General features: G+C 31.8%; 4 protein-coding genes across 5 annotated transcripts; 2 read left to right on the top strand and 2 right to left on the bottom strand.

Annotated features, from left to right (window-relative positions):
• The first annotated feature begins 5459 nt into the window (after window positions 1-5459).
• LOC105132242 (flavonoid 3'-monooxygenase-like) lies at window positions 5460-8188 on the top strand. The gene is made up of 2 exons (XM_011035604.1): window positions 5460-6560; window positions 7479-8188. The coding sequence occupies exons 1-2, from the start codon at window positions 5565-5567 to the stop codon at window positions 8055-8057; spliced, it is 1575 nt and encodes a 524-aa protein (XP_011033906.1). The 5' UTR covers window positions 5460-5564; the 3' UTR covers window positions 8058-8188.
• A 5553-nt stretch (window positions 8189-13741) lies between these two features.
• On the top strand, window positions 13742-15875 carry LOC105132241 (UDP-glucuronate 4-epimerase 5-like). Its single transcript, XM_011035603.1, has one exon. It carries the CDS (start codon window positions 13974-13976, stop codon window positions 15282-15284), a length of 1311 nt encoding a protein of 436 aa, XP_011033905.1. The 5' UTR covers window positions 13742-13973; the 3' UTR covers window positions 15285-15875.
• A 2828-nt stretch (window positions 15876-18703) lies between these two features.
• On the bottom strand, window positions 18704-20555 carry LOC105132240 (uncharacterized). The gene has a single exon (XM_011035602.1). The coding sequence runs from the start codon at window positions 20104-20106 to the stop codon at window positions 18928-18930; it is 1179 nt and encodes a 392-aa protein (XP_011033904.1). The 5' UTR covers window positions 20107-20555; the 3' UTR covers window positions 18704-18927.
• Window positions 20556-22733: 2178 nt separating this feature from the next.
• On the bottom strand, window positions 22734-24359 carry LOC105132238 (40S ribosomal protein S15a-1). Of its 2 annotated transcripts, XM_011035601.1 has the most exons (4): window positions 24249-24359; window positions 23634-23771; window positions 23383-23543; window positions 22734-23060 (listed from the first exon to the last, which is right to left on the bottom strand). In XM_011035601.1, the coding sequence occupies exons 2-4, from the start codon at window positions 23764-23766 to the stop codon at window positions 22962-22964; spliced, it is 393 nt and encodes a 130-aa protein (XP_011033903.1). In that variant the 5' UTR covers window positions 23767-23771; window positions 24249-24359; the 3' UTR covers window positions 22734-22961. The 2 variants fall into 2 exon arrangements, with proteins under 2 accessions (XP_011033903.1, XP_011033902.1); XM_011035600.1 differs by lacking the exon at window positions 24249-24359 and having other exon boundaries at window positions 23634-23799.
• Between the last annotated feature and the right edge of the window lie 1090 nt (window positions 24360-25449).

Genomic DNA, 25449 nt, shown 5'->3' with positions numbered 1-25449 from the left:
TAATGGCGTATGATTTTATACTAGTGAAGCACTAGCAATCTCCCAAAAAATAAAGGTGATTTTTGTACTCAACAACCCTGTTCTGCTAGGCCATATTTGAACAAGTAGTCTGTTAATAGTTTCATGTCATGTGTTTTCAAATGCTACTGAAGTTCAAGTCTATGATACTCTCCTTCATTATCACTTCAAAAAACCTATATTTATGCCTTGTACGGATGTTCAACAATTTTATGATACTTTTTAAATATCTCACTTACTTAGTGTCAAAAGGGAGCAATTATCTCCTTAATTTTTTTTTAATATTTTTTATATTAGAATATGAATAGCCCGTTAAACTATTTTTTTTCCAAAATATTTTTTATATTAGAATATTAATAATGTCTTAACATATTTAATTTTTTTTGCTAGCTACTAATTAACTCAAGTAAGCTATTATTAACTTACAATATAATATATATTTTTAGCATATTTCACTAATTTTCCCCCTTTTTTCTATATATTTCATTAATTAATTAAGAGCCTTTCTTCTTTCTTTTAAATTACTATTCTTGACTTTTTTATATAAAATTTATTTTCAAGTCTTAAATTATTAATTAGTTAAGTAAATAATTTTTTATGCTTTATAATTTCTTGATATAATATATAATATTAAATATTTATTAATGATTTATTTTCTTATTAAAAAAATTATGGCTTTACCACTTTCATGTGTGTGATTGGTTTTGTGGTTGTTTTTGTAACCAGTACACTTGCTATGGGCTAGCACAGGGTAGGCCCTATCGTGTCCTTGTCCTTCACTCGCTATTAGGCTCCACTGCAGACTGCAGAGGCAACGTTTACCAGGTGGGCCAAAAATACATTAATATATGTGCAAACATTTCTACTCTCTACGTAGTCGACAACGAAATAGTATTGTTATTGAATCGATCTGATTCGTGGATGATTTAAAATTATTTAAAGGTGTTTGGAAGGTGGGTTGTTGTTATTTTTTAAAGTATTTTTATTTTTAATATATTAAAATAATTTTTTTTATTTTTTAAAAGTTATTTTTGATACCAACTCATTAAAATAATCTAAAAATATTAAAAAATATATTAATTTAAAATAAAAAATAAAATTTTCAAAAATATTTTTAAAATCCAATAACAAATAGAACTTTCCACATCTCTGTGATAGAATAAATTGTTAGTAAAACAAGCCATTTGGTGTTTATCTGCAGCTATCATCTTCGAATATAGACAGATACCTGATAAAATATGAATCCAAAAGAGCTAATATATTTCTTGGTGTCCTTCCATTGATGGAACAATCATTTCCTTGGCCTTCGAAACAATAGAGGATCTTAGGAAGTAGAATTAATGTTACATATACATGGGAAATTAATGCTAAGAAGATGAAATGTTGAGAAACTGGTAGGTATAATATTGGAGCTGTAATCCTCCCTCTTACATAGACATGAGTCCCACCTTTATACTTGAGATGGGAGTACATTTCTAAGTATACATTAAATATAAAATAAAACAAATTATTCAATTCAATTCAATACACACTAAATATATATATAAAAAATAGTTATTTGTCATGTACAGGCCAGTCCAATTAATATTATTCATCATGCCAGACTGTACTAAGGGATGAGGAATATGAGGGCACAAAAAATAAAATGCCTCAATTAAAATCACATGGTTGTCTTTTGCTAGCCGGAGGTTAAATTGTGAGAGGAACTCCCTTCAACGGTTCAAGGTTCTTCTTGTAATAATAAGCTTTAGAAAATAATTAGATAAATATCTCGAATTATAATTATTTTAATACAATAATTAATAAAAAATAACAAACCAATATGATCCACCTGAAGTGGGAACTTTAGAATTTAGATGATGTAGAGTAAAGTATGATGACTCTTTTCACGTTCACAAACTTCACAAAATAAAAAGGAAATTAATTTTTTAAAATAAAATTAAAAATAATTGTTTTACATGACCATTAATTTTTAAACAAAAACTTATCAAGTTATGAAAAACAAGGTTTAATAAAAACAAATACATAAAAGATCATGACCCAATAATTTGTATGCGATAAAAGAAAAACAAATTAAAAAATAACTAATCTAAACAAACCATGTAAAACAATTATGGTAAACATAATAATGAAATGGATATTTTATTTTCAATTAATATTCAAAAGCCCATTTTTTTATACAAGTTTTACATATTATATTCATATTTAATAATTCATATTTTTATATGTCAATCATCCTATTTTTATATAAATAAATGGAGGGTTGAAAGTTGTTAAAACTCTTTTCTCGACTATAAGAAACGTTTCACAATCACAACAATTTGGTCATGTAAAAACAGGCAGCCGATAATTACACGCGTCGCGTGTTCTCTTTTCCACTGTCTTTTATTAATCTGACTTCGCTATAAAACCCTCAGCAAATTGCAATTCTAAAATACACGTCATGCATGTGATATCAAGTAAAAATAATATTTGAAAAAAAATAATATAATTTAATAAATGGCTGATAATATATAGGACTCGAGAAACAAAGCTGATATTTGTTAGCATCTGCGACATGCTCTATCCTTTTTAAGGTTTAGTTGGCCATAAAGGAGTCAAGGATTCCTTGCCCAGATATCAATTTTTTAAACTATGTAAACTGTATACCAAATAATTTGGTGGACTGAATTCTCTCCACTGTGCTAAAAACCTAAGAAAATGTTTGTTCTGTTGTATATAACAAAATCAAACACAAAATCTAATTAAAAGGTAAGTTCTAAAATACACGTCATGGTTTGGCTGGCCATAAAGTCGCTGGTTTCCTTGCCAAGGGCAACTTGCCAAAATATCAAGTTTTTAAACTATGCAAACTGTACACCGACTAATTTGTTGGACTTGGTAACTTTTTTTTTTTTTTTGATTTATATAGATATCCAGATCAGTTTTTATGTATCACAACTAATTTTATAATTTACTGAATATTCTGCGAGTCCAATAAACATGTAAGGCACCACAAGAATAATAAATATATATAGTAAAACTTGAACCCATATAAATTAAACTTCATTGGTAACTTGATTGGTAGTATAGTAGTGATAGTTTTTTAAAGTATTTTTTATTTAAAAATTTATTAAAATAATATTTTTATTTTATTTTTAATATTAACACATTAAAAAAATTTAAAAATACTAAAAAAATTAATTTGAAATAAATTAAAAATTAAAAAATTTCAATTGGTTTAAAAAATACCGTAAAAATGAATTAATGGGGGTAAGAATCTAAGAAAATGATTGCTATGTTGTATATAACGAAATCAAACACAAAATCTAAATGGGGCATGCATGCATTCAAGAGTAGTGCCAGGAACACTAGATTTGGAAAGAAAGAATTGGCATGAAAAATATATCTAGTTGTCATATGGGGTTTTTGTAAGTTGTCTACTACGGTCTCTTCGTTTTCTTTTTCAGGTTGGCCCACCAGCCATTATTTTGTTTGTAAAAGAGATACACAAGTTATGATTATTTTTTTTATTTTATTTATTTATTCTAAATTATTGTTCTTTTAAAACCCAACATGTTTATTTATCAACAAGTATAACAATTATTTTATCACCATTAAAAATATATATTTATTATATATTTTATATATTATTTTACTAACAAAAAAAATTAAAAAGTGTTATTTTCTCAAAAAACAAAGAAACTAGAAGCTCCCTCTTTTCTCCGTCTTTTAATCTGATTTTTCTATAAAACCATGCATCAGCATGATTGCAATTCTAAAACACATCAAGTGACCTTTTTTTCTACCGACTGTTTTTCTTGCTCTAGCATGATAAAATAAAATAAAATAACATGTTACAAAAATATTTTTGAAAACAATACATTATAAAAAATCATATATAATATTTTTATTTTACAGTTCGTAAAATATTATTGTTAAATATATACTATTAAGACTAACTAGAACCCAATTAACTAACATAACTCTCCAAATACGATCTTGGATTTTATGTTATTTCCAGGGATCATCTTAAATATCTTACTTTTAAGTTTGGTCTCTCTCTTCAATGAAGGGCTATCACACTCCATGTCATCGTCATGGAGGTCACATGTTTTCAACTCTTAAAAAATGCAATAACTCTTTAAAAAAAAGATTGACATGGTCTTTATAGTGCAATAACATCACTCTCCTTAGGTTCCCCCTGCCTCTTATAAAATTTTGTAAATATGGACGTCGATATGGATTCATCCCCTCTTCCCATTAAAAATTTTTCAAGTATAAGTATTGATAGAGATTCGTTCCTTTTAGCTTTTTAGAGATTTGTTTTAAAATATAAGCTCACCCTCATTATTTTTTCCTTAGCCACTTGAGAATTTTCTAAGCACAGGCTCCACCCTTCATAGGTTCCTCTTGACCTTTTATAAAATCTTTTAAATATAAGCTTATCTTCATTAGTTTTTCCATTTATTAGAAAAATTTTCTTAGTATGGATTCTTCTATAGTTTCACCTCACTCTCTTAACAAATTCTCTAAGTATAGGTTCTTCCATGGTTCACCTCTACATATCTAGATATGTTTTTTTTTTTTTCAAACATGAGGCATGCCTCTACATATAGACTCTTGGATATATTAACCAAGGTTTTCACCCCACTTTTTTAAAAAATAAATTGACAAACTCATTATACTAAGTACTTTTACAAATATTTGAGTGTAAATATCACAAAAACTTAAGAAATTATTGATAAACTCAAATTTAAGAGCCCATAAAATCCAACCTCCCTTAAGTTTAGTAAAAGGAAGGTTCCACCTCCCTTGAGCTCAGCCAATGAAAAAACCTATCTTGTTTGAGCATAATTACATTTTAAATTCTATTTTTTTATGCTCATTAGGTGTATAAATTTTTATAAGGATTCACCACATTTTCATCAATATTAATATTATGTAAAAGATAACATGTGAAAGTCATTTTAGGATCTACCATATTTCTATCCATATTAATACATATGTCAGGGGTATTTCTTATCAATATTAATACCCCTTTAAATATTGTTAGGGCAATATTATACTTTACATTCTCCTCTCCATAAATATACGCATGAATTATAAATAAACCACCAGTTTTTTAAATAAAAGATTTGAAATTTTTATTTTTTATTGTATATTTATTTTTAGAGTTTCTTTTTGTAATATTATTATTTTTTTTTTAAAATTATCAACTTAATCATTAGAGAATCTTTAAATTCATTAAAAAATTTTTTATAGGTATCATAAGCCACGATAACTAAAAAAAATAGATGAAATTATCAAAACTAAAAAATTAATAATCGGATATTTTTATAATATCATCACATGGTTTTCTATAAAAGTGAGTGTAAAAGAGACCACACGATATATAGCCTTATCGACTTGTCGAGTTCTCAAATGAATTCCTTTATTTGCTTACAGAAGATAACCAAAAAACAAACGATCGCCTTAGTTTTCTAAAGGGCGAGAGGCTGGTCCTGATACAGTTCAAGCCGAGTTCATCTCCGTCTTATCCTCCCGTCAACATCCTTTAATTTCTAATGGCTACGAATACAGATAACATGTTGTCGAGCACCATTTGTGGCCCGTGGTCTTGGTTTTGTAAAGGTGATCAAGATAATGAAGACATACTTTTGCCGATGATATTGCTGGCTGTTTCTGTTACTATACTGGGTACCTGTTTATTCCAGTGGGGATTCAAGAAGCAAAGAGAAACTGCTGATAAGCTGCCACCAGGACCCCGTGGCCTTCCCATAGTGGGCTACCTCCCTTTTTTAGGCCCCAATCTTCACCAATTGTTTATGAAATTGGCACTAACTTACGGTCCAATCTATAAGCTATCAATCGGACGGAAGTTATGTGTCATAATAAGCTCTCCAACACTGGTGAAAGAGGCTGTACGTGACCAAGACATAACATTTGCCAATAGAAATCCAACTATTGCAGCAAAAACTTTCTCATACGGTGGAAAGGATATTGCATTTCAACCATATGGTCCCGAGTGGCGCATGCTGCGTAAACTATTCGTGCGGGAGATGCAAAGCAATGCAAATCTTGATGCGTTTTATTCTCTGAGGAGAAAGAAGGTGAAGGAGAGTGTTAATGAAACGTACAGAAAAATTGGCAAACCTGTAAATATCGGGGAATTGGCATTTTCGACGGTGATCAATATGATATCAGGCATGTTTTGGGGCGGTACTTTAGAAGGGGACACACAGATTGATATTGGCTCCAAGTTTAGAGCGGCAGCCTCGGAACTCATTGAGATACTGGGAAAACCAAATGTTTCAGACTTCTTTCCAGCCCTTGCAAGATTTGATATACAAGGAATAGAGGGGGAAATGAAGAAGGCAACACAAAGGATCGAGAAAATCTATGATTTTGTCATAGATGAATGGATTGGAAAAGACGGTGCAAGAGCTGAATCAGGGGCTAAAGATGATCAAAGAAAGGACTTCATGCACTTCCTTTTGGGGTTCAAAGAACAAGAAAGCGGGAGATCAATTTCCCGAGAACAAATTAAGGCTCTGCTTATGGTAACGTTGCCACTACCTCCTCTTTACTATTATGAATCATGCCAAGCGAAATGGACAGTAACAATCATATAAATCGTTAAGCGTTACACTTAGGCAGTACGAATATATTCTTTCTGGAATCTTTTCTGGCTTTAGATGGGATACCCACGCGTCGATGTTTGTTTGATGAGTCGCCTTCTCTCACTACTCCTCTTCTTCTGCTCATTTGATCTTTATTTTTATTACTTCTCTTTCTTTGTGGATTTGAAATCATGTTTAAATTTAGCTTTTGGATCAGCAAAGAACTCAAACCTTGATTTTCCTGAAGTCATTACTACAATTTGTTACACCGAATGATATGTCGTAAATTCTTTTTAAAAAAAATCATGAAAGCACGCCTATAATTTCTACTTTCTAAGTTTAAGTTAGACATGTAGATAGATCTCTATTTCAAATTAGACGACAGCATATTCATCGTGGGCACAATCGGTAACCACCTAATTTTTTATTTTAATTCTGATATATATATATAAAAGTTAAAAAGGGTTTTTTATTTTAATTCTGATATATATATATATAAAAAAGAGTTAAAAAGGGTTTTTTTTTTTTTACCGGAAGTTAGTTTTAAAAAAACCGATATGCATATATTATAAAAAATATCATATTAAATTTGTCAGGATGAAACTATACCATAACGATATCAATTATTAGCAACTAAAATGTAATGTTACATGTATGTATCCAGTTGATTGGAATTACAATTGAACATTTTTCACTTGACTGGTAGGAATACAAAATCTTTCAATTAAGTATATATGCATGGAGGTGGATACATAAGACTCCCAAGAGGGACGTTTATTTCTCTTCTGTCCTTTTCCAATCTCCAATAATGCTTTCTTTTCTTGTCTTTTATAATGACGATGAGGACGCTAACGACAGGACATCGTTGTCGGTGGCACCGACACAACCTCAACTACGTTCGAATGGGCTATGGCGGAAATGATGCTACACCCAGAGGTGATGAAAAATGCCCAGAAAGAATTGACAGATGCGGTGGGCACCGACGAAATTGTTGAAGAACGCCACATTGACAAGTTACAGTTCTTGCACGCGGTTGTGAAGGAGACCATGAGATTGCATCCGGTAGCGCCACTGTTATTACCCCGTTCCTCATCTAACACTTGCTGTGTTGGGGGATACACAATACCAAGGAATGCGAAAGTTTTTCTCAACGTTTGGGCTATACATAGAGATCCTAAATTCTGGGACAATCCGTCAGAATTTCAACCGGAAAGGTTCCTGAGCGACGTTGATAGATTGGATTATCTCGGAAATAATATGCAATATCTTCCATTTGGGTCCGGTAGAAGGATCTGTGCAGGGCTGCCTCTGGGCGAAAGGATGCTCATGTATTGTTTGGCCACTTTCTTGCACATGTTCACGTGGGAATTACCAAACGGTGTAAGGGCTGATACTTCAGAGAAGTTTGGGTTGTTCTGGAGAAATCTACTCCTCTGATCGCCATTCCAACGCCCAGATTGTCCAACCTGAACCTCTACGCATAAATGGTATGGTGACCGCGATAATATATTAACTACCCGAGTGAGGACTATATAATAAATCCATTATTGGTTGATTGTGTTTGATTATACATGCTTGTACCTCTCAGAACTCCAGGGATTTCCGATTGAATAATCTCTGAGGTCTGTTGTGATTGTGATTGTGATTTTTATATGGCCTCTTATATGTGATGGTTTTCGTATTATTCCCTTGGAGATTGTGATTGTGATTGTGATTGTGATTTTTATATGGCCTCTTATATGTGATGGTTTTTGTATTATTCCCTTGGAGTGCTTATCTTACGCGGTGAAACCTTGTTAGCATATATAGGTGCGTTTAATTTAAAAGGTATTTAAATGAAAATAAGCTACAACTTTACGTACGGGTATTAGTGTTATTTTTGGTTTCGAATCTTGAATTGTTCTTAACTTTTTTATTTTAAAAAATATATACATTTGATTAGAATTAATTTTATATTTAAATGATAAATTGATTACAAAATTGAGTTAAAATAAAGTTAATTTAATTTATTGACTTCGGCTAATATTGGGCTTATTAAGTCATAACACAAAAGGTTATGCTTCAACTTTGATTTGAGTGTTTTTTTTTTTCCATCATCTCTTTTAACTTTTTAAGCACTTATATATCTCTTAACATCTTTCACTTGTAAGAATATACAATTACATGCTTCTTCAAAACAATGAATTTGTTGACACAATTAGTCAATAATTTTATTTTAAAGTGATAAAACATCTCTCAACCTTCTAAATAATTACAATTTTATTGCTTACATATTCAGACCATTTGTTTCATCAAAAACAAATCCTATTAACCACTCAGACGGAGCTCTTTTTTTTTTCTTTTTTTTTGGCAAACTTCATAAAGGACACAGCAAAAAGCAAAACATGTTTCAGCATGATTAATGGATCCCTCGACAGCCATACATTTGAATGCTAAAGGGTGTTTGTTTGTGAGGGAAGCCGCGCAAAAAAACATGTCTTTTCAACGCATACCTTTCAAACAAATATCTTTTAAGTATGTATTTGTTTTGGCTGTTGTTTTTGTACATGTCTTTTCAACGCATACCTTTCAAACAAATATCTTTTAAGTATGTATTTGTTTTGGCTGTTGTTTTTGTACATGTCTTTTCAACGCAAGCCTTTCAAACAAATATATTTTAAGCATGTTTTTGTTTTTAGTGATATCTCACCATTAAAAATAAAATATACAATAGCAAAAACATGTTTATGTTTTGTGCCGCAAGAATTTTATCCTGTATCAATTATTTTTTAAAATATTTTTTAATTAAAAATATATTAAAATAATAGTTTTTTATTTTAAAAAAATTATTTTTAATATTAATACATCATAATAATATAAAAATATCAAAAAAATTATTAATTTAAAATAAAAAAATTTAAATTTTTAAAAAATACTTTTAAAATTAAAAAACAAACAAAGGAGTTATGACATGACCAAAAAGCTTGCCAGCCGATTCTCTTCTCTGCGATGGAAGCCCGTGCTCAAAAAACTACATGCAGATACACAGTTAATTTCACAAGCAGAATCCACAAAAACCATGACAAGTAAGAAAGCATAGATATATGGTACCTTCTGATTTACATAATTACCAAACACATCAGTCATCAGAACCAGAGCTTGGGGCATGATTTCCTCGTAAACCATATTTTTCTCATCCGTTGCGGTAGTCTGAAGTTTTTGTTGAATAAATTGGCTCCCATACTGATCCGCACTGCTGTAAGGAATTTCAAATCATTGAATTAGATAAAAATGATAAGATAATGAATTAAAATAAGATGTTTTTGTTCAATAGATACCTGAACTCAACAACATGGCTGGCAATTTCTGAAAGCTCAAGAAACTTTGCTTATTGTTCTTGAACTCTTCCAATGGGGATGACTAAAAGCTTCTTCCATGTTACATCCTGCATCCAAGGGCCAGTGTCCCATGATGCCACCAGCTAAGCTCCTCATTCCAGAGGAAAATGCATATTCAGTTCATTGTGTCTTATGGGACTGCCAGGTCCAACTATGAAGTTTGGAATGACAGGACTTGCAAGGGGACTTCCAGGATATGGCATGCCAACACTGAAGGCAGGATTCCCAAAATAACCATAATGATCAGAAACGACAGATTTCCCACCTGATAGGACACCACACTGTGATACAATGATGAGAGAAGACTATAAGCCTTTTAAATTTCAAGCTAATTCAAGTATGAATTACTTTAGTAGTTCATATCTATTGAGGGATCATTAATAGCAGCAAGCTGTTAGCACCATAGTCAGGAGCCCTCAAGTAATGGAGATACATAGGATCAACAAAAGGTGCTTGAAGAGCACTTCCTGCTATTGGACTGTCCCATCTCCCAAGATTCCAATGAAGCAGCTCTTGGATTTGCTCAAGAACGCAAGCCACCTCCAAGCACTCATGAGATCATCCCAGGGATGGCCATGGCAGATGCTGCAGCAACATTATCAAATAATGGAGGCAGATTACCTGTACCAAGCTGCTGAGCAATCATGGAAGCCAATGCTGGATTTATGGAAAACCCACTCAATCCTAGTTTGGAATTGATGAACTGGTACCATCTAGATGCTTATACTGGGCAGGCAAGCCACCTCCACCACCAAGAGTCGGGGGAGGTAATCCTTTCATGGAAGAATTGCCAGAAGAAAAGGTTGATTTTAGGTTGATTTTGTAGTTCAACTTGCCTGCCAGCCATGAGGTGTCCCGAAACATAAAAAACATAGAAAGGACGATCACGATGAGCCAAAGTCAATCTCCATGGACAACAATCGATCAATAAGAATGCAAAAGAGACAAAGTGGTTAGAGGAACCCCTGCAAAAGACAACAACATGCAAGAAACAAGGTCAAAACTGATCCTACTGGGAAAAAAAATGATGTAATACGATGATGAGGATGGGATGATACAATGAAGTCATGCGTTGACTATAATAAATTTCTTGATATGTTCTGATTGTACGATGTTTAAGTTAAGTGAAGTGTGTGCTTATAAATCTGTATAATTTATATATTTTGATATAACTATGTATTTGAAATGAAACAAAATATTGAGAATAAGTAAGCTAAGATTAGAGATGAAAATAATATAATGATCAGTACAGAATATTAGTATGGAAAAAGGTTATTTAATAGTGATACTAATAAGAAGTGGTTATTGATAAATTGTTAAATGATTGGTACAAGAATTTCAGTAATTGATTGCTTATTAACATTACCAATGAAGATTTTAAATTATTTGTAAAAATATAGTGAGATGAAAGTTAATGATAACTTAGTAAAAATTAAAGGATAAATAACAAATATTATATAATTCTATTGAATCAAATGATTATTTTATAAAATAAACAGTTAAAATCATTATTATCTTAATCAATAGATGGAACCAATAGAGGTTAATCTACCAGCAGAAGGAATTAGCAAAATACTAAAAAAATTGATTGATTGAGTTATTGAATTTGATTAATTTAATTAATCATTATTATCTATTGACACACACATTTGAGATTCATAATATCTAAATAATAAAGATATGCTAGTGATTCAATGTAATTTACAGGGTAAGTAATAATGGTTATTTAGTTGAGAGTTACTGAAAATATATTTGAAAAGAAACTAGACTTCACATGAGTTTGGATAACAAAAATAAATGTAAAAGATTAACCCTCCATTGCCTTTTTAATTATTTATACATGGTTTTATAATCATTGGAATTATAATGATAATTAAATTGTATAATATATTATTATTGTTATTGTTAATGGAAGGTATATGTTTTCAAGGTAAAAATTGATATGTAATTTGAAATTAAATCACATAGATAATAATATGCAATATATTATAAGATGTGATTTACCACAATGATAAAAAAAAAACTTGTATGTATTACCTTTGACCACAACGATGGAACTACTATACAAGAGTTATTATCAACCATATTAACGAGATTGGATATATAATCTATTATCGATTGAAACAGTGAAAATCATGTTTAATTCATGATAAATTGACATAATAGAAAGTAATGTTGAATGTGTGAGAGAGCCAAAAAGAGAGAGAGGAGAAAAGAAGAACTTTAAAATAATTAACGTGTGAATTAGTCAACAAGTGAATGAATATTATTGTGGAAAAGGTGTTTAACACTTTGATATCTTATTTAATAAATTCATTATGCCAAGTAGTGGCAAATACTTTAAATGTTGTATATTTTTATTTTTATATTAATATGTATGGAACTAGTTGCCTGATAAAATGACTAACTTGATAATAGATAGTGAAACTGATCACCTGATAATGAGGTTAGTGTCAAATAATGAGCTACTGACATTAATTTGTCTAATTATCAGGATATTTAACTTAATCTTATAAGATAAAGTGTATACATGAATTACATATGGGTTGAAAGATTATGAGCTTATAATTGTTTTCAAGTCAATTTAATAAGTTGAAGAATCATAAATAAGTTTTAGATTTCACTCGCACTAGAATCCAATTGTTAATGTTTATATTATTATCTTGTGATATAAATATAAATATTATAAATTGTTGATATTAAACTAATGTATACATCATTTTTGAGTTGTGTTTATATAGAATGATTGAACTATAATTATACTACTAGATTTAGATTTTGATGAAGATATTAATAACTTTGTATGGTTCAAGTATAAAATATACATGAGTTTGACCATGTTAACACTTAACAAGTTAATGATTGAGTATTAAATTAACCTTATTGGTATAAGTTCAACAAAAAAATAATAATTTAAACATATCTTGCAAGTATAAAAATAATAAGAAATTATAATGAATTATAAATAATAAAACTAGATATAAACTAAGTGGAAATAAAAAAGAGAGAGATTCCATAATGTCTCAATCCTTCAAGCAATATGTAGGTTCAAGAACTTTTTTGTTTAAGACCCAATTTCTGAGTATGATAGCTTTTCTTTTCATCAAATACCATTTGGGTATTTATTATCTAACGTGAAAAAACAGATTTTCCGTTTTGTTTTTAGCTAATCAGTATTAGAAAAACGTGTCATGATGCGTTCTATGCCAGACAAGGGGCAAACGAGCAAGGTGTCCCAATAATTGTTTTTTATAGGAAACAAAGCATTTAAGCAAAGAATCTTAAATGAGAAATTTAATTTTCTTTTTGTCGTTAAATGAGATATTATATTGTTTTCATTGAATTAGGATTTTCTTGACCATGGAAGTCGCCACATCTCTGCCGTCCAATCATCATTAACATTCAAAACAAAATCATATTCCATTTTTCCGTTCCAATTTAATCAGAAATCCCAGCTGGATCCAGCCAATTAAATGTCTTGTTCTTTTGTAGATAACCGTGTTTGCCCACTTTTGCTAATAAAATAAAAGGAAAATTAGCAAATCACTAATTATAAAGTTTAGAACTTCCTGTAATAATAAATTAAAGAAAAACCTTTTGTGAGTATGATAAATATTTTTTTTAAGTATTTTTTAAATATATATATATATATATATTATTTTAAAAAACAATTTTTCACATCGATATAATTAAAAAAATTTAAAAAATCAAATTTTTTTGATAAACTGGTTATAACACCGTTCCGAACACTGCCCGGCTATCTCTGTCTCTCTTCCGGGCAAAAATTTTTAACTTTCCCTTTCCCACCACACCTCGCCTTATAAACAGAAACCTCCACTTTTGTCCCAAAAGACAACCCAAATCCCAACCCTCGCAAAAACCTTCGGCCTCATCCACAGCCAGCAGCCGCAGCAGCAGCACTCCGCCGCCGCCACAACTATAAACCTATTTCTACAACGGCTAGGATCTCTAAAGCATGTCACTCCTTGACACAACCCGACCTTCCACACCAGGCAAATTAAAACAAGAAAAATCATTACTTTCCCTCCAAACCCACCACCAACGTTCCCTTCGCCTCTACTCTTCACTCTCCAAATTCGCGCTCTCTTCTTTCTTCTTTCTCATTATATTCCTCTTCTTTTCCCTCCTTTCCTCTCCTTCTTCTCCCTCCAACCGCAGCAAAATCGCCAACTCCCTCCCTGGAGGCTCTCAGTGGGAGAAAAAAGTCCTCAAATCGGCGCGTCCCAAATTACACGCCGGCTTCACCGTCTTAGTCACCGGTGCCGCCGGTTTTGTAGGCACCCATGTCTCTGTTGCTCTGAAGCGGCGCGGCGATGGTGTTCTTGGACTTGACAATTTCAATCATTACTACGATGTTAATTTAAAACGAGACCGACAAAAGGTACTTGAACGATCAGGGGTTTTCGTTGTTGAAGGAGATATTAATGATGTTAAGTTGTTGCAGAAACTTTTTGATGCTGTTTATTTTACTCATGTTATGCATTTAGCTGCTCAAGCGGGGGTGCGTTATGCGATGCAGAATCCTAAGTCTTATGTGAATAGTAATATTGCTGGGTTTGTTAACTTGCTCGAGGTTTGTAAATCAGCTGATCCACAGCCTGCCATTGTGTGGGCGTCATCGAGTTCTGTCTATGGGCTTAATAAAAGAGTACCCTTTTCGGAGAAGGATAGGACTGATCAGCCTGCGAGTTTATATGCAGCGACTAAGAAGGCAGGTGAAGCGCTTGCACATAGTTATAATCATATTTACGGTCTTTCGATTACTGGCTTGCGGTTTTTTACAGTTTACGGGCCTTGGGGAAGGCCGGATATGGCGTATTTCTTTTTTACTAAGAATATTTTGAAGGGGAAGGAGATAGGTGTATATGAGACTGCTGATGGAAAGAGCGTGGCTAGGGATTTTACTTACATTGATGACATTGTGAAGGGGTGTTTAGCAGCGTTGGATACAGCAAGAAATAGTACTGGGAGCGGAGGGAAGAAAAGGGGACCAGCGCAATTGAGGGTGTTCAATTTGGGGAATACGTCGCCAGTGCCTGTGAGTAAGCTTGTGAGCATATTGGAGAAGCTTTTGAAAGTCAAGGCTAAGAAGAAGGTGTTGCCGTTACCTAGAAATGGGGATGTGGAGTTTACGCATGCCAATATTAGTTCTGCCCAGAGGGAGCTTGGATACATGCCAACAACAGATTTGGAGATGGGGCTCAAGAAGTTTGTGAGATGGTATACTGATTATTTTTCAGGGTCAAAGAAGAAGAAATCCTGGTGAATTATACATGACTTGCTTTGAATTTGAATTTTATCATGTTGAAATATACTTTGCCAACTTGTCATTGCTTATGATATAAGGAGGACTATTTGTCTTGCAATGCATTTGATATGCTAGGTGGAAGCATATTCTTTGCAGGAGATATCTGATCGTCTCAGTAGATGTGTTTTATTCATTGTTTTTTTTCCACAGGTTACTTCATTTGTTTTAGGTTTATTGTCTTAGAAAATGAAATTATTGTTGGAAAATAATTTCAAGATGAGTTCTGATGTTAGGTTATTCTGCTCTTGATTTTGGGTTGGTGCCCTTTGAGCAGCCTTTCTTCATGTCATGGACATTGCCTTCTTTTATCAATGAAAAAGCAGCTAATCTAGTCAGGCATTCAACTATGCAGGTCGTATGAGATTTGTGTTCCTTTGGACCATTTTAATTCAAGTTAGGCAAGTACGTGTACGTTGCTTGGTGCAATCTTTTTTGTTGTTTTTACCTCACTCTCCGATGTTATTCTCGCAAGTTTTGAGCTGTTATTAGTGGACACTTTCGTCCAGGACCCTTCTTGATTCTATTGCTGAATAGTAATTTGGGCGCAAACTAATCGTTCTTGCTAGTTTTTGGTTGGCTCTCGAGATTTAACATTCTTTTCTGTTCTTCTTCTCTCTCAAAAAACAGAGTGTCTTGTATTCCCGCTGCTGTCTTCTTTAATCGCACTGAACCTGAGTGCATATAAGACCTGTATTTCGTTACTCAGATTGTGAAGAAAGCCAATTTGTGTTGTTTCACTCTAGCTGGATCGCTCTTGATTTGTGAATAAACGACTGCTTAATGCTTATGCTGGTTGAGAACACGAGAGAACTGGGGGATTTTGCTGAAAAGTAGCATCTGGGTATGATTTGTGGCAATTGGCAAGGGAATTCTTGGTATAAATTATAATCTATGGCATGTTGGAGCACCCTGAAACATTAAGAAATCAGCTCCGTTATGCAAAGATTTATCAGCGGAATTAAGATTGCAGAATTATTTAAAAGCTTGTGGATTGTTCTTTTGCAAGCTAATTTTAACAGGTAGTAAATCCGAAATTCATTTCCCAGTGATCGCTTCCAAATCAATTTAGGATTGATGTTGGCTTCTTTTTTTTGTGGCATTGGAATTGTATTTTTGAGAATTTTTTTAGTTTGAAATGATTGTTTGTGCTTTTTAAATTGTTATAAAGCTTGATATAAAAAATAAATTTTAAAAAATAAAAATTATTGTTTTTATATATTTTGAAGTAAAAAATATTTTGAAAAGTAATTTTTACTAATTTTTTTAAATATGTTTTATTTAGAAATGTATTAAGATATATTTTTATTTTTTAAAATTTAGTTTTGATAATAGTATATCAAAATAATTTAAAAAATAAAATAAAATCTGAGAATTGGACTGCGTGCATAAACGGTCAGGTCTGGTGTGCTATCAGCCCGACGTGCACTTCTAGGTTTTTTTAATTCAACTGTCCCTATATTGAGAAAACATGGAGGGGTTTGAGATAGATTATTCCATCATCGAGAGGAACTTGTAAACAGTTCCAGGATGAGGCTTCTTTATGAAAGTTATGCAATATTAGACTTCAGAGTCTTGAGTTGAAAATCCAGAAGCATACAATGTTTTACTTGTTCCACTTCCACAAGCGTTGTTTCTACAGAGCTCATTGGTGATTGTTTGGGAATGGTGTTTCTTCAAAATATAAAAAGAATTTTGTTTTAAAATATTTTTTTTAGTGTTTTTCTTATGGTCTTGATATGGTAATATCAAAAATAAATTTTAAAAAATAAAAAAATATATTAAATATTAATGATTAAAAAACATTTTAAAAAATAATTTTTATTATATTTTTAAACACGTCCATGTGATATTTTAGTGCATGCCCATGCGTGAGAGTTTTGATGCGTGAGAGTTTTGGAATTCGGTTCCATGGCGATGCAATAAATTTAAGTGAAAAAGAAGTATTGCATCTTAATTAGGGAAATTTAAATAATGGAATATAATAGTGGCTAACTACATGCATAACTCTAAATATACTTTATGATAAACGTTTCTCTTTGGTAAATGGGTGTATCAATTATATAATATCATCTAATTATATACAATTACATCTAATAACTTAACTACGTCTGATTAATTCCATTATTGATAGTTCGCTTCCTCACGCCTATTGATAGGCCTACATCCTGGCAATCACGTCTTGAGATTCTTCTTCTGTCCTCATCATGCCTCATTCTCAACCACGACATTATCCAGACGCGGAACCTCTCCATACGAATCAATTCAAGCACGGCAACTTGCGAACTGATTGGTGGCGATGGGGTATAGAGCCTCTCCAAGTTGCTCAGCATTCAATTCACAGCGAAGGAAGAACTTACATAAAAAATATTCCTTGAAGCACTTGTAACAGACAGTTTGTCCAGTAATTTTGCTTAACGCTATCTACAATCCTCAAACTGGAACTCAAACAAACACCTTGTCATGTAATTTTTAACTACAAGTAAAAGAGTAAAGAAATACGAACATTGCACTTTGTTCCAGAGAAATTCTTTAAATCAACGGGAACATAGTAACAATCAATGTCAGATCAAGCAATTATCAGCAATTTCTTTACCTGAAAACAAAATGAGAGAAAATTGACTGAAAAAGAAGCTGAACTTAACACTCCTACTCCAGCATGGATCGACTTGCTTTTTGCAGCGCCTATCTATGCAACTTAGTTGCAGTTTTTCTTCTTAACTATTCTGAAATTTTTTCTGCATTACTTTGCCAAGAAAATGTCAAGCTGCAGAGAATTGCCTGGCCCAAAAACAGCTAGACTTTCAGAATTTCTTTTGGTTTGACTAGGATGGTCTCCGCAACCACGGACATTCTTGGTTTTCCATCTTGACATCTAGCATTATTCCACTCAAGATTTCTCACAGTTCATGCAGAATCACACATTAATATCGAAAATCCAAGGTTTTATTGTCCATACCATCAGCCTAACAGCCTAAGCAAGTTAAGATGCATACCAAGAACAAGCAGAAATGTTTTCCTTGGGAATTACCATCAGTACTAGAGCGACTATATGCTACTGAGCTTAAAAGGTCCCTCATTTCCAACAGCATACAATTTCTTCTTTCTGTTTTAAGAATTTCATCCCAATTGATCAAGATCCAAACATTAAAATAATTGAGCTTTTTTTTCACCGTGAGGCTGCAAGTTGCCTAACAACCTCCTTTCTCTGGTCCAGAAAGTGACAATTAGAAAAGCCAGAAAATAAGTACGGCAAGAAAGAATTTCACCATTTACTTAATGAAGCAATGACAAATGACAGATTTCAACATTACAGAACAGAAATGGAAAAAACAAAAACTAATCAGGCAGAGAAAAAAGGGGAAATGACAAGAAGCAAGTCATTTATGCTGCAAGTACTATTCAAGATATTAGGTGGAAAGTAACTCCAGAAAACACATACTAGAGATTAACATATCTATATAGCTCCATTTGCTTACAATACGTGTTTGATCATGTGTGCTTTGTGGTGGTTCTGCTTATACAATTTTCTAAATGCTATCCAGGACAATTGTGAACTCCACCAAGCCATATAACTGATCGTACACCTAACTACCAATTACCATCAGCATGATTGTGAAGTGACATCAGGATTAGAGTCCAGCTCCCACCAACCTCTGGCATCTTCATTTTGCAAACAACCAACATCATCACCATCTAGAATATTATCAATATCTCCATCCTCACTATCATTGCCATCACATTCATCCTTGCTCTCATGATTATCAAACTCATAAACCATGCCGTGCAAGTTTTTCGCTACCTCTGGATCATATGTCCACTCCAATCTCTTCAAGACATCACGGTCCTTCCACCGTCCCACAACCGTTTCTGCATCCTTCTTAGCCTTTCCCATCAAAATTTCCTGCCAAGAAAATCCTGCATCGGCAACCCTCTTCAATGCCCCATCATTAACATCCCCTACCACAACCGTCTTTAAACATCTAGATTTAGCCTCCTTCAAAACATGAACAAAATCCGAATCATCTGATACAAGCACGAAACACTCAGCTCTCCTCTTATCCATCATATCTACCATATGATCTTTCAATGCCACATCCGCTGCCTGTGGCTTATCCAAAACAGTCCTAACCCAAAAACCAGCCCTTTTCAACTCATCAGCCAAACCATAACCTACTTTTGGAGTCAAAATATCCCTAGCAGCATTCTTATACTTCTGCATCTTCATTGCATACTTACCCACTAACATAACTCTCCTCTTCCCTCTTGCTGATTCTATCTGATTCAACCTCTTTTGTTGCTCACGCTCATGAATTTGCTTAAAATGATTAACGAACTTCTCATTATTATAAAAATTCCTTCCACAAACCCTGCATAAATAAGGTTCTACAGGCTTAATCACACCCTTATTTTCTAACTGATTCAACGACTTTCTCTGCTTTCTGTCCTCTCTCACAACTTGAGGCACGTAACTAAATGCATGCCTATTAGCGTAAGCCACCATGTATTTAACAAATCCAAATGAGCACACAGCAGTTTTAAGCTTAATAGCAGCCTCGAATGGAGAGACAGTTTTGGGGGGTTTGTTGTCCAAATCCCAGAAAATTGCAACATTGTTTTGGGGTTTCTGAGGTGATAAAGTCGGCGTTAGGCTTGAAGAGCCCAAACCCGGTTTTGAATCAAAATGGAAGAATCTACACAATTCAAAACACGGGTTTTGGTTTTTTACCCGTGTAGATTTTATTGAATGGGAAAAGTTTCGAAATTTGAGAAACATGAGCATATGCAGAGGTGTTTGTTGATACAAAGCAACCGAGTCTTAAAAACTGGAACTTTTTCATATATGGAGAGAGAGAGAGAGAGAGAGAGTACAGGGCTAGCTTATGTTGTTGGGATTATAGACATTTCTTCGGTTGCTTGCAAAGTTTCAAGAAGTTTTTGCAGGCCATGAGCAATCGACTTTGCAGAAGACCATGAATCGGCTGCCGTGACTAAAAAAGGGCATCTCGTTACTCTTTGTAGAATTGGGCTTGTATATGTATATGGTGGACTGACCTGAAAATTTGGGCCATTGCAATCTTACAACAACAGCACCGTTTTTACCTTTCTCGAATCCTCTTTTTGTTTTTTTTCTTCAACTGGTCAAAATCCGTTCACCTCTTTCTTCAATTCTTCGATCAACAAGAACTCGAAAAGGCAAAAAAGAAATAGAGAAAGTTGATACAATGGAAACACTAGACAGGAGAGACGTGATTATATTTGACAGTGATTTAGAAAATAGAGTGAATATATTTTTATCTTGTTTTGTTGTCGGTGAATAAAATAAAGAATATATATTTTATATTACAAAAAAATTAAGTAAATTAATTTAGAAATGATGAAGAAATGTTGAAGTATTGATCAACTAATTAACAAGAAAAACAAACACATTTCTTTAAAATTTAAAATTAAGCATTTGAATGAGGAATGTTTTAACAGGTTAAAGATCTATAATAAGTTGATGAGAATCTAATCTAGATAAATTATATGAATGACCTAACATATATTTTTATAAATTAGTGATATAGATTTAGATTTAAAAAGAAATTTGATGGTGTAAATTAAATTAGCTACAATATATTAATAAATACAATTGTTGGTTTGACCTTAAACTTTTCTAAATGATTCTATAAGCAATTTTAATATAAAAATGAGTATGTTCTTATTGGACTAGTGGTTATTTTAAAATTATGCTCAAAAGCCATTGTTTAAGATAATTTTGTTATTTTTCTAGGTGTTTTTGGATTTATTATTTTATCTTAGATTATATTTTTGAATTCTTAGTTGTTTTCTAGTAAAAGTATTATGGTCTAATTAAAATTATTGTAAGCTTTTTAAAAAATAGATTTCCATAGTAAGAATAAAACTATAAATTTAAAATTTATATTTGTAGTACTTTTCACTATTGTTATTGCCCAATAATTGATGAGGTGTTGTTGCCCATTTAGCTTCCTTTATGTCAAAGATTCATCCCAATAGATATAGATTTAAGGTTATATGTGATAAAAAAAATTATCTCAATTCAGAAAATTAAACTATTAAATTATATTTTAAAATATTTTTATATTATTTTTTAACAAATCTTTTCAAATAAAAATATTTTAAATTTAAAACTTGCAAGCCTAAAATATCTTGTGTTCAATTCAACTTTTATGTTCCATGCAACTAAAAATTATTATTATCACATCACATGAACCAAATATTTATAAATATTATAAATCATCGTAGACAAAATATATATATATATATATATATATGTGTGTGTGTGTGAGAATACAATTAATTTGAAATATATAATAATCAATACATAAATAAATTATAAATAATAATTAAGCACTAAAGTGAGAAGCTAATTTTTTTTTAAAATATATATATATATATATATTATTTTAATTTTAAAATCCAAGAATTAACCAAATATAATATTCAAGTCAAAGGCCGGAAAGATTAACCTGATTGATAATTTTTTTAAAAAAATAATTAAAACAACACCAAAGAAATTTTCAAAAAAAATCAATATAGTTTTTAACTTTATATCGTAGATCAACCCGAGTTTTTTACTAGTTCAGGTTGAGTAAAAAAAAAATTTAATTCTTTTTTAAAACTGATTTTAAGTTGACGCAATTTCAACTTAAGCTGGCACAATTTCAAGTTAAGCTGGCACAATTTCAAGTTAACCTTAACCTGTCAAATCAATCTTAATTTTATAATTAGAATCAATCTTAATTTTATAATTAGAATCATTGAATTTCAACACAAATCTTTTTTTTTTTTCCTTCTATTAGATGACTGACTATAACCAAGTGCTACCCTAGATAACTTTCAATATCCACTATAACCAAATGCTACCCTAGATAACTTTCAATATCCACGGGGCACCTATCTGCTAATCAGTTTCGCAGCGTTTTTGTGGCTTACAATCAATGTACTTGTATGCTCCATTGTACAAGAGTGAAACCCCATAGTCAACGAGGCGTTTAGTAGAGTGCCCTGGACCTGTAGTTCTCCATGGACCTCTAGCCTGACTGCCTGGGATTTTAAATAGGGGCGGGCATGAACACATGAGGAGCTAGGGCTTTTGTTTCTGGAGGCAGGGTAAAGCAAAGCACCCTTGCGCTTTTGTTTCTGGAGGCAGAGTAAAGCACCGTTGCCATTTAAGTTTTTTTTTATATAATTATAATTATAGTTATAATTATAATATATAAGCTCATTAGGAAAAACATGTAATTTCACAATCTGGTTGTTTTGGTTGCAACAATCAAATTATAATGCCTTAATCACATACTGAGACTGTTTTTAGTTAATGAATATAATTCAATAATGAATGGTAACTTGATTTCAGTAAATGTAATTTCAACCTGGAAAGAAACGTAGCATTAGATGCCCAAAATCAAGTTGCTTTCAGATAAATGGGAACCACAAAAACATCAATGTCTTCAAATAATGTGGATAAAGAGCCACCACCAACGCTAACAAAAAGAGATCAGAGATCAAACAAAGCATAGAAATAATCCTACTGTAAAAAAAAGTTCCAGGGTACAGCAAAAACCTTCACATTTTAAGAACAACTCACTCCTTGGCAATCCAGCTAAACCCAGCCTAGTAAAAGAAACCAAGCACTTTGCCACCAACATTCTTTCTTCTGGCCTCCTCATGGTCCATAATGCCAGCAGAAGTTGTCAAGACAATATATCCAAACTGCAAGAATCAGCCAATATTGCAGAGGTCATGCAAAACGCCATAAGCTATTCCATCCAAAGAAACTGCAGTAATGGAACTCATATGGACAAGTATTTCTAAGAGCAACGATTTTACGGAAATGAATAAAACCACAAAACCCAGAGACAAAATAGACAATGGTAAAACTTAATCAAAGCTGCAAGGAGGTTGCTTGAAGGTGGACAGGACAATCTAACTATACCACACATCCCATTCACGGGTTTATAATAGCTCATTATTCACAATAGAAGCAGAATTTCAAACCGTGAAATGAAATTGAAATTTTCTTTCTGGCACTGACCTGTCTTGAAGGGAGCAACCTTGCCGTCCAAGTTTCAATCTCCTTGACACCCACATCAAAACGAGGACTAATTACTCCACATTTGTTCAATCTTCCATTCAATTCAACCACAATTTTACCAGCCCTGTGATCATCCACAAACTCAAATTCACCAATGTATCCTGCAGAGCAGATGGCAAAAAAAAGTATGCGTTATGATTTGAAGTAATCAGACAATTAAAAGTAGAAAGCAGGTTAAAATGGCATCCTACCATGCTTTTGCATCACCAACAGAAATTTGATGATCACCTTTGAGGAGGGCCTGATCATGACCTGACGCTTCCCCCGTTTCTCAGCATTGTACATGCTCTTCAGAGCATCATTCAAAACACTAACTCGCACCATTGTTGCTGCAACACACATACATTGCAGATATTGTTAGCAGCAGATGTCTTGGATGCACAAAAATATGGAGCACAATAACAAATAAACATTCAAACGAAAATGGATATTCTGCCTTTGGATAATGTTGTTCAATAAAGGGCGGATATTGAACAATGTTACACCATTCCATTCTAGGTTTTCATGATATATGCGTTTATAAGCCAACAAACAGCTAGTGAACTATAAAACAATAAAATCGATTTAAATAACAAACTGATCTTTGGCCACCCAGCAAACAGAGTTATAGTTAAAACCTTACAGAAAAAAAAAATTAAAGCCCATTAAATAGCTATACGAGAAACAACCAAATCAATCTCTGGAACCCCATCTCTTAATATTTCCTTTTCTTCTCCATGTTTTTCTTTAAATATTAACGAGACAGATCGGAACGAGTGGAGATAAAAATCGGAAATAAAAAGAAGAAGAAAGAATAGGTTGAGTACCGTAATCAAAAGCAGCGAGAGATCAGCAGAGGCGCCTTCCTAGCTAGGGTTTTTCAGTGAAAGTGGAGCTGAGACGTTGATGATGAGAAATATATTAGGGTTTTGTTTAGGCTTTACGTTATTGAGTCCAACAGGATAAAATGGGTTGGTATTACAAGCCCATGTTCAGCCCATAAACTTTTATTTTATAAAAATATTATTTAGAAAGATACTGTGAAATTTTGAAATCGCTGAAGAAAAAAAATTGAAAATTCTGGAAAACTCTTGAGCCAAAACTAAAAGCACGGCGCCTTAGATTCAGGTGCAGTGATGCGTGGTGGATTATTTTGGTAAGATTTATAAGAAAATAAAAAAAATATATGTATTTTTACTTTTTAGTTTTTAAAAAAATTATATATAAAAAAAACTAATATGATACAAGATTTGGTTTTAAAAAAAATTATATATAAAAAAAACTAATAATTTCTCACCATATTTTGATCTCAAACAGGCATACAAAAATTAGAATTTATTTAAGAATATAGTAAAAATTATTTTTTAAAGTGTTTTTGATATAAAAATATATAAAAATAATATATTTTTATATATTTTAAAATTTAATTTTTACATCAAAATATTAAAATAAAAAATAAAAAACATAATGTTAGAAGGATTTTAAAAACAAAATACAATGAAACAAGGCAAACACTAATGAGTTAGTATTAGTGGTTTGGATTTGATCTCGGTTAAAAATTCAAAAAAAATTATTAAAAGTTTTTAATATTTTTAATTGTTTTGATGTGTTATTTTTTAAAATAATTTTTAAAAAATAAAAAAAAAATATTATTTTAATATATTTTAAAATAAAAAATATTTTAAAAAATAATTACAAATATATTCAAATATAAATATAAACGAGTTGAGACTCTTGTACTTGAATATTCAATTTTAATATATATAAACCAAAACAAAGTTTTCAAAATCACTATTTAGCCTTCTTTTCTTTTTTTTCACTCAATAAAAAAACAATTTGATTAATTAAACAATTTATATGTTTTACATTGAAATAAACATATTTTAAACTTTAGTTTTATAGAAATTATTTTTTCTTCATGAATACTTTTTATTTATTTATTTTTATTTTAAAAAAAATTAATAATTTTTTTAATCAATTTATTTTTTTAAATTTATTTTTTTTAAAATATAATTAAAAATATTTTTT

Source organism: Populus euphratica, unplaced genomic scaffold (genome assembly GCF_000495115.2).
Source record: "Populus euphratica unplaced genomic scaffold, PopEup_1.0 scaffold39.1, whole genome shotgun sequence".
In the NCBI taxonomy this organism is placed as follows: domain Eukaryota; kingdom Viridiplantae; phylum Streptophyta; class Magnoliopsida; order Malpighiales; family Salicaceae; genus Populus; species Populus euphratica.
Note: the sequence above shows the minus strand (reverse complement) of the source record. Positions and strands in the feature narration are given on the sequence as shown.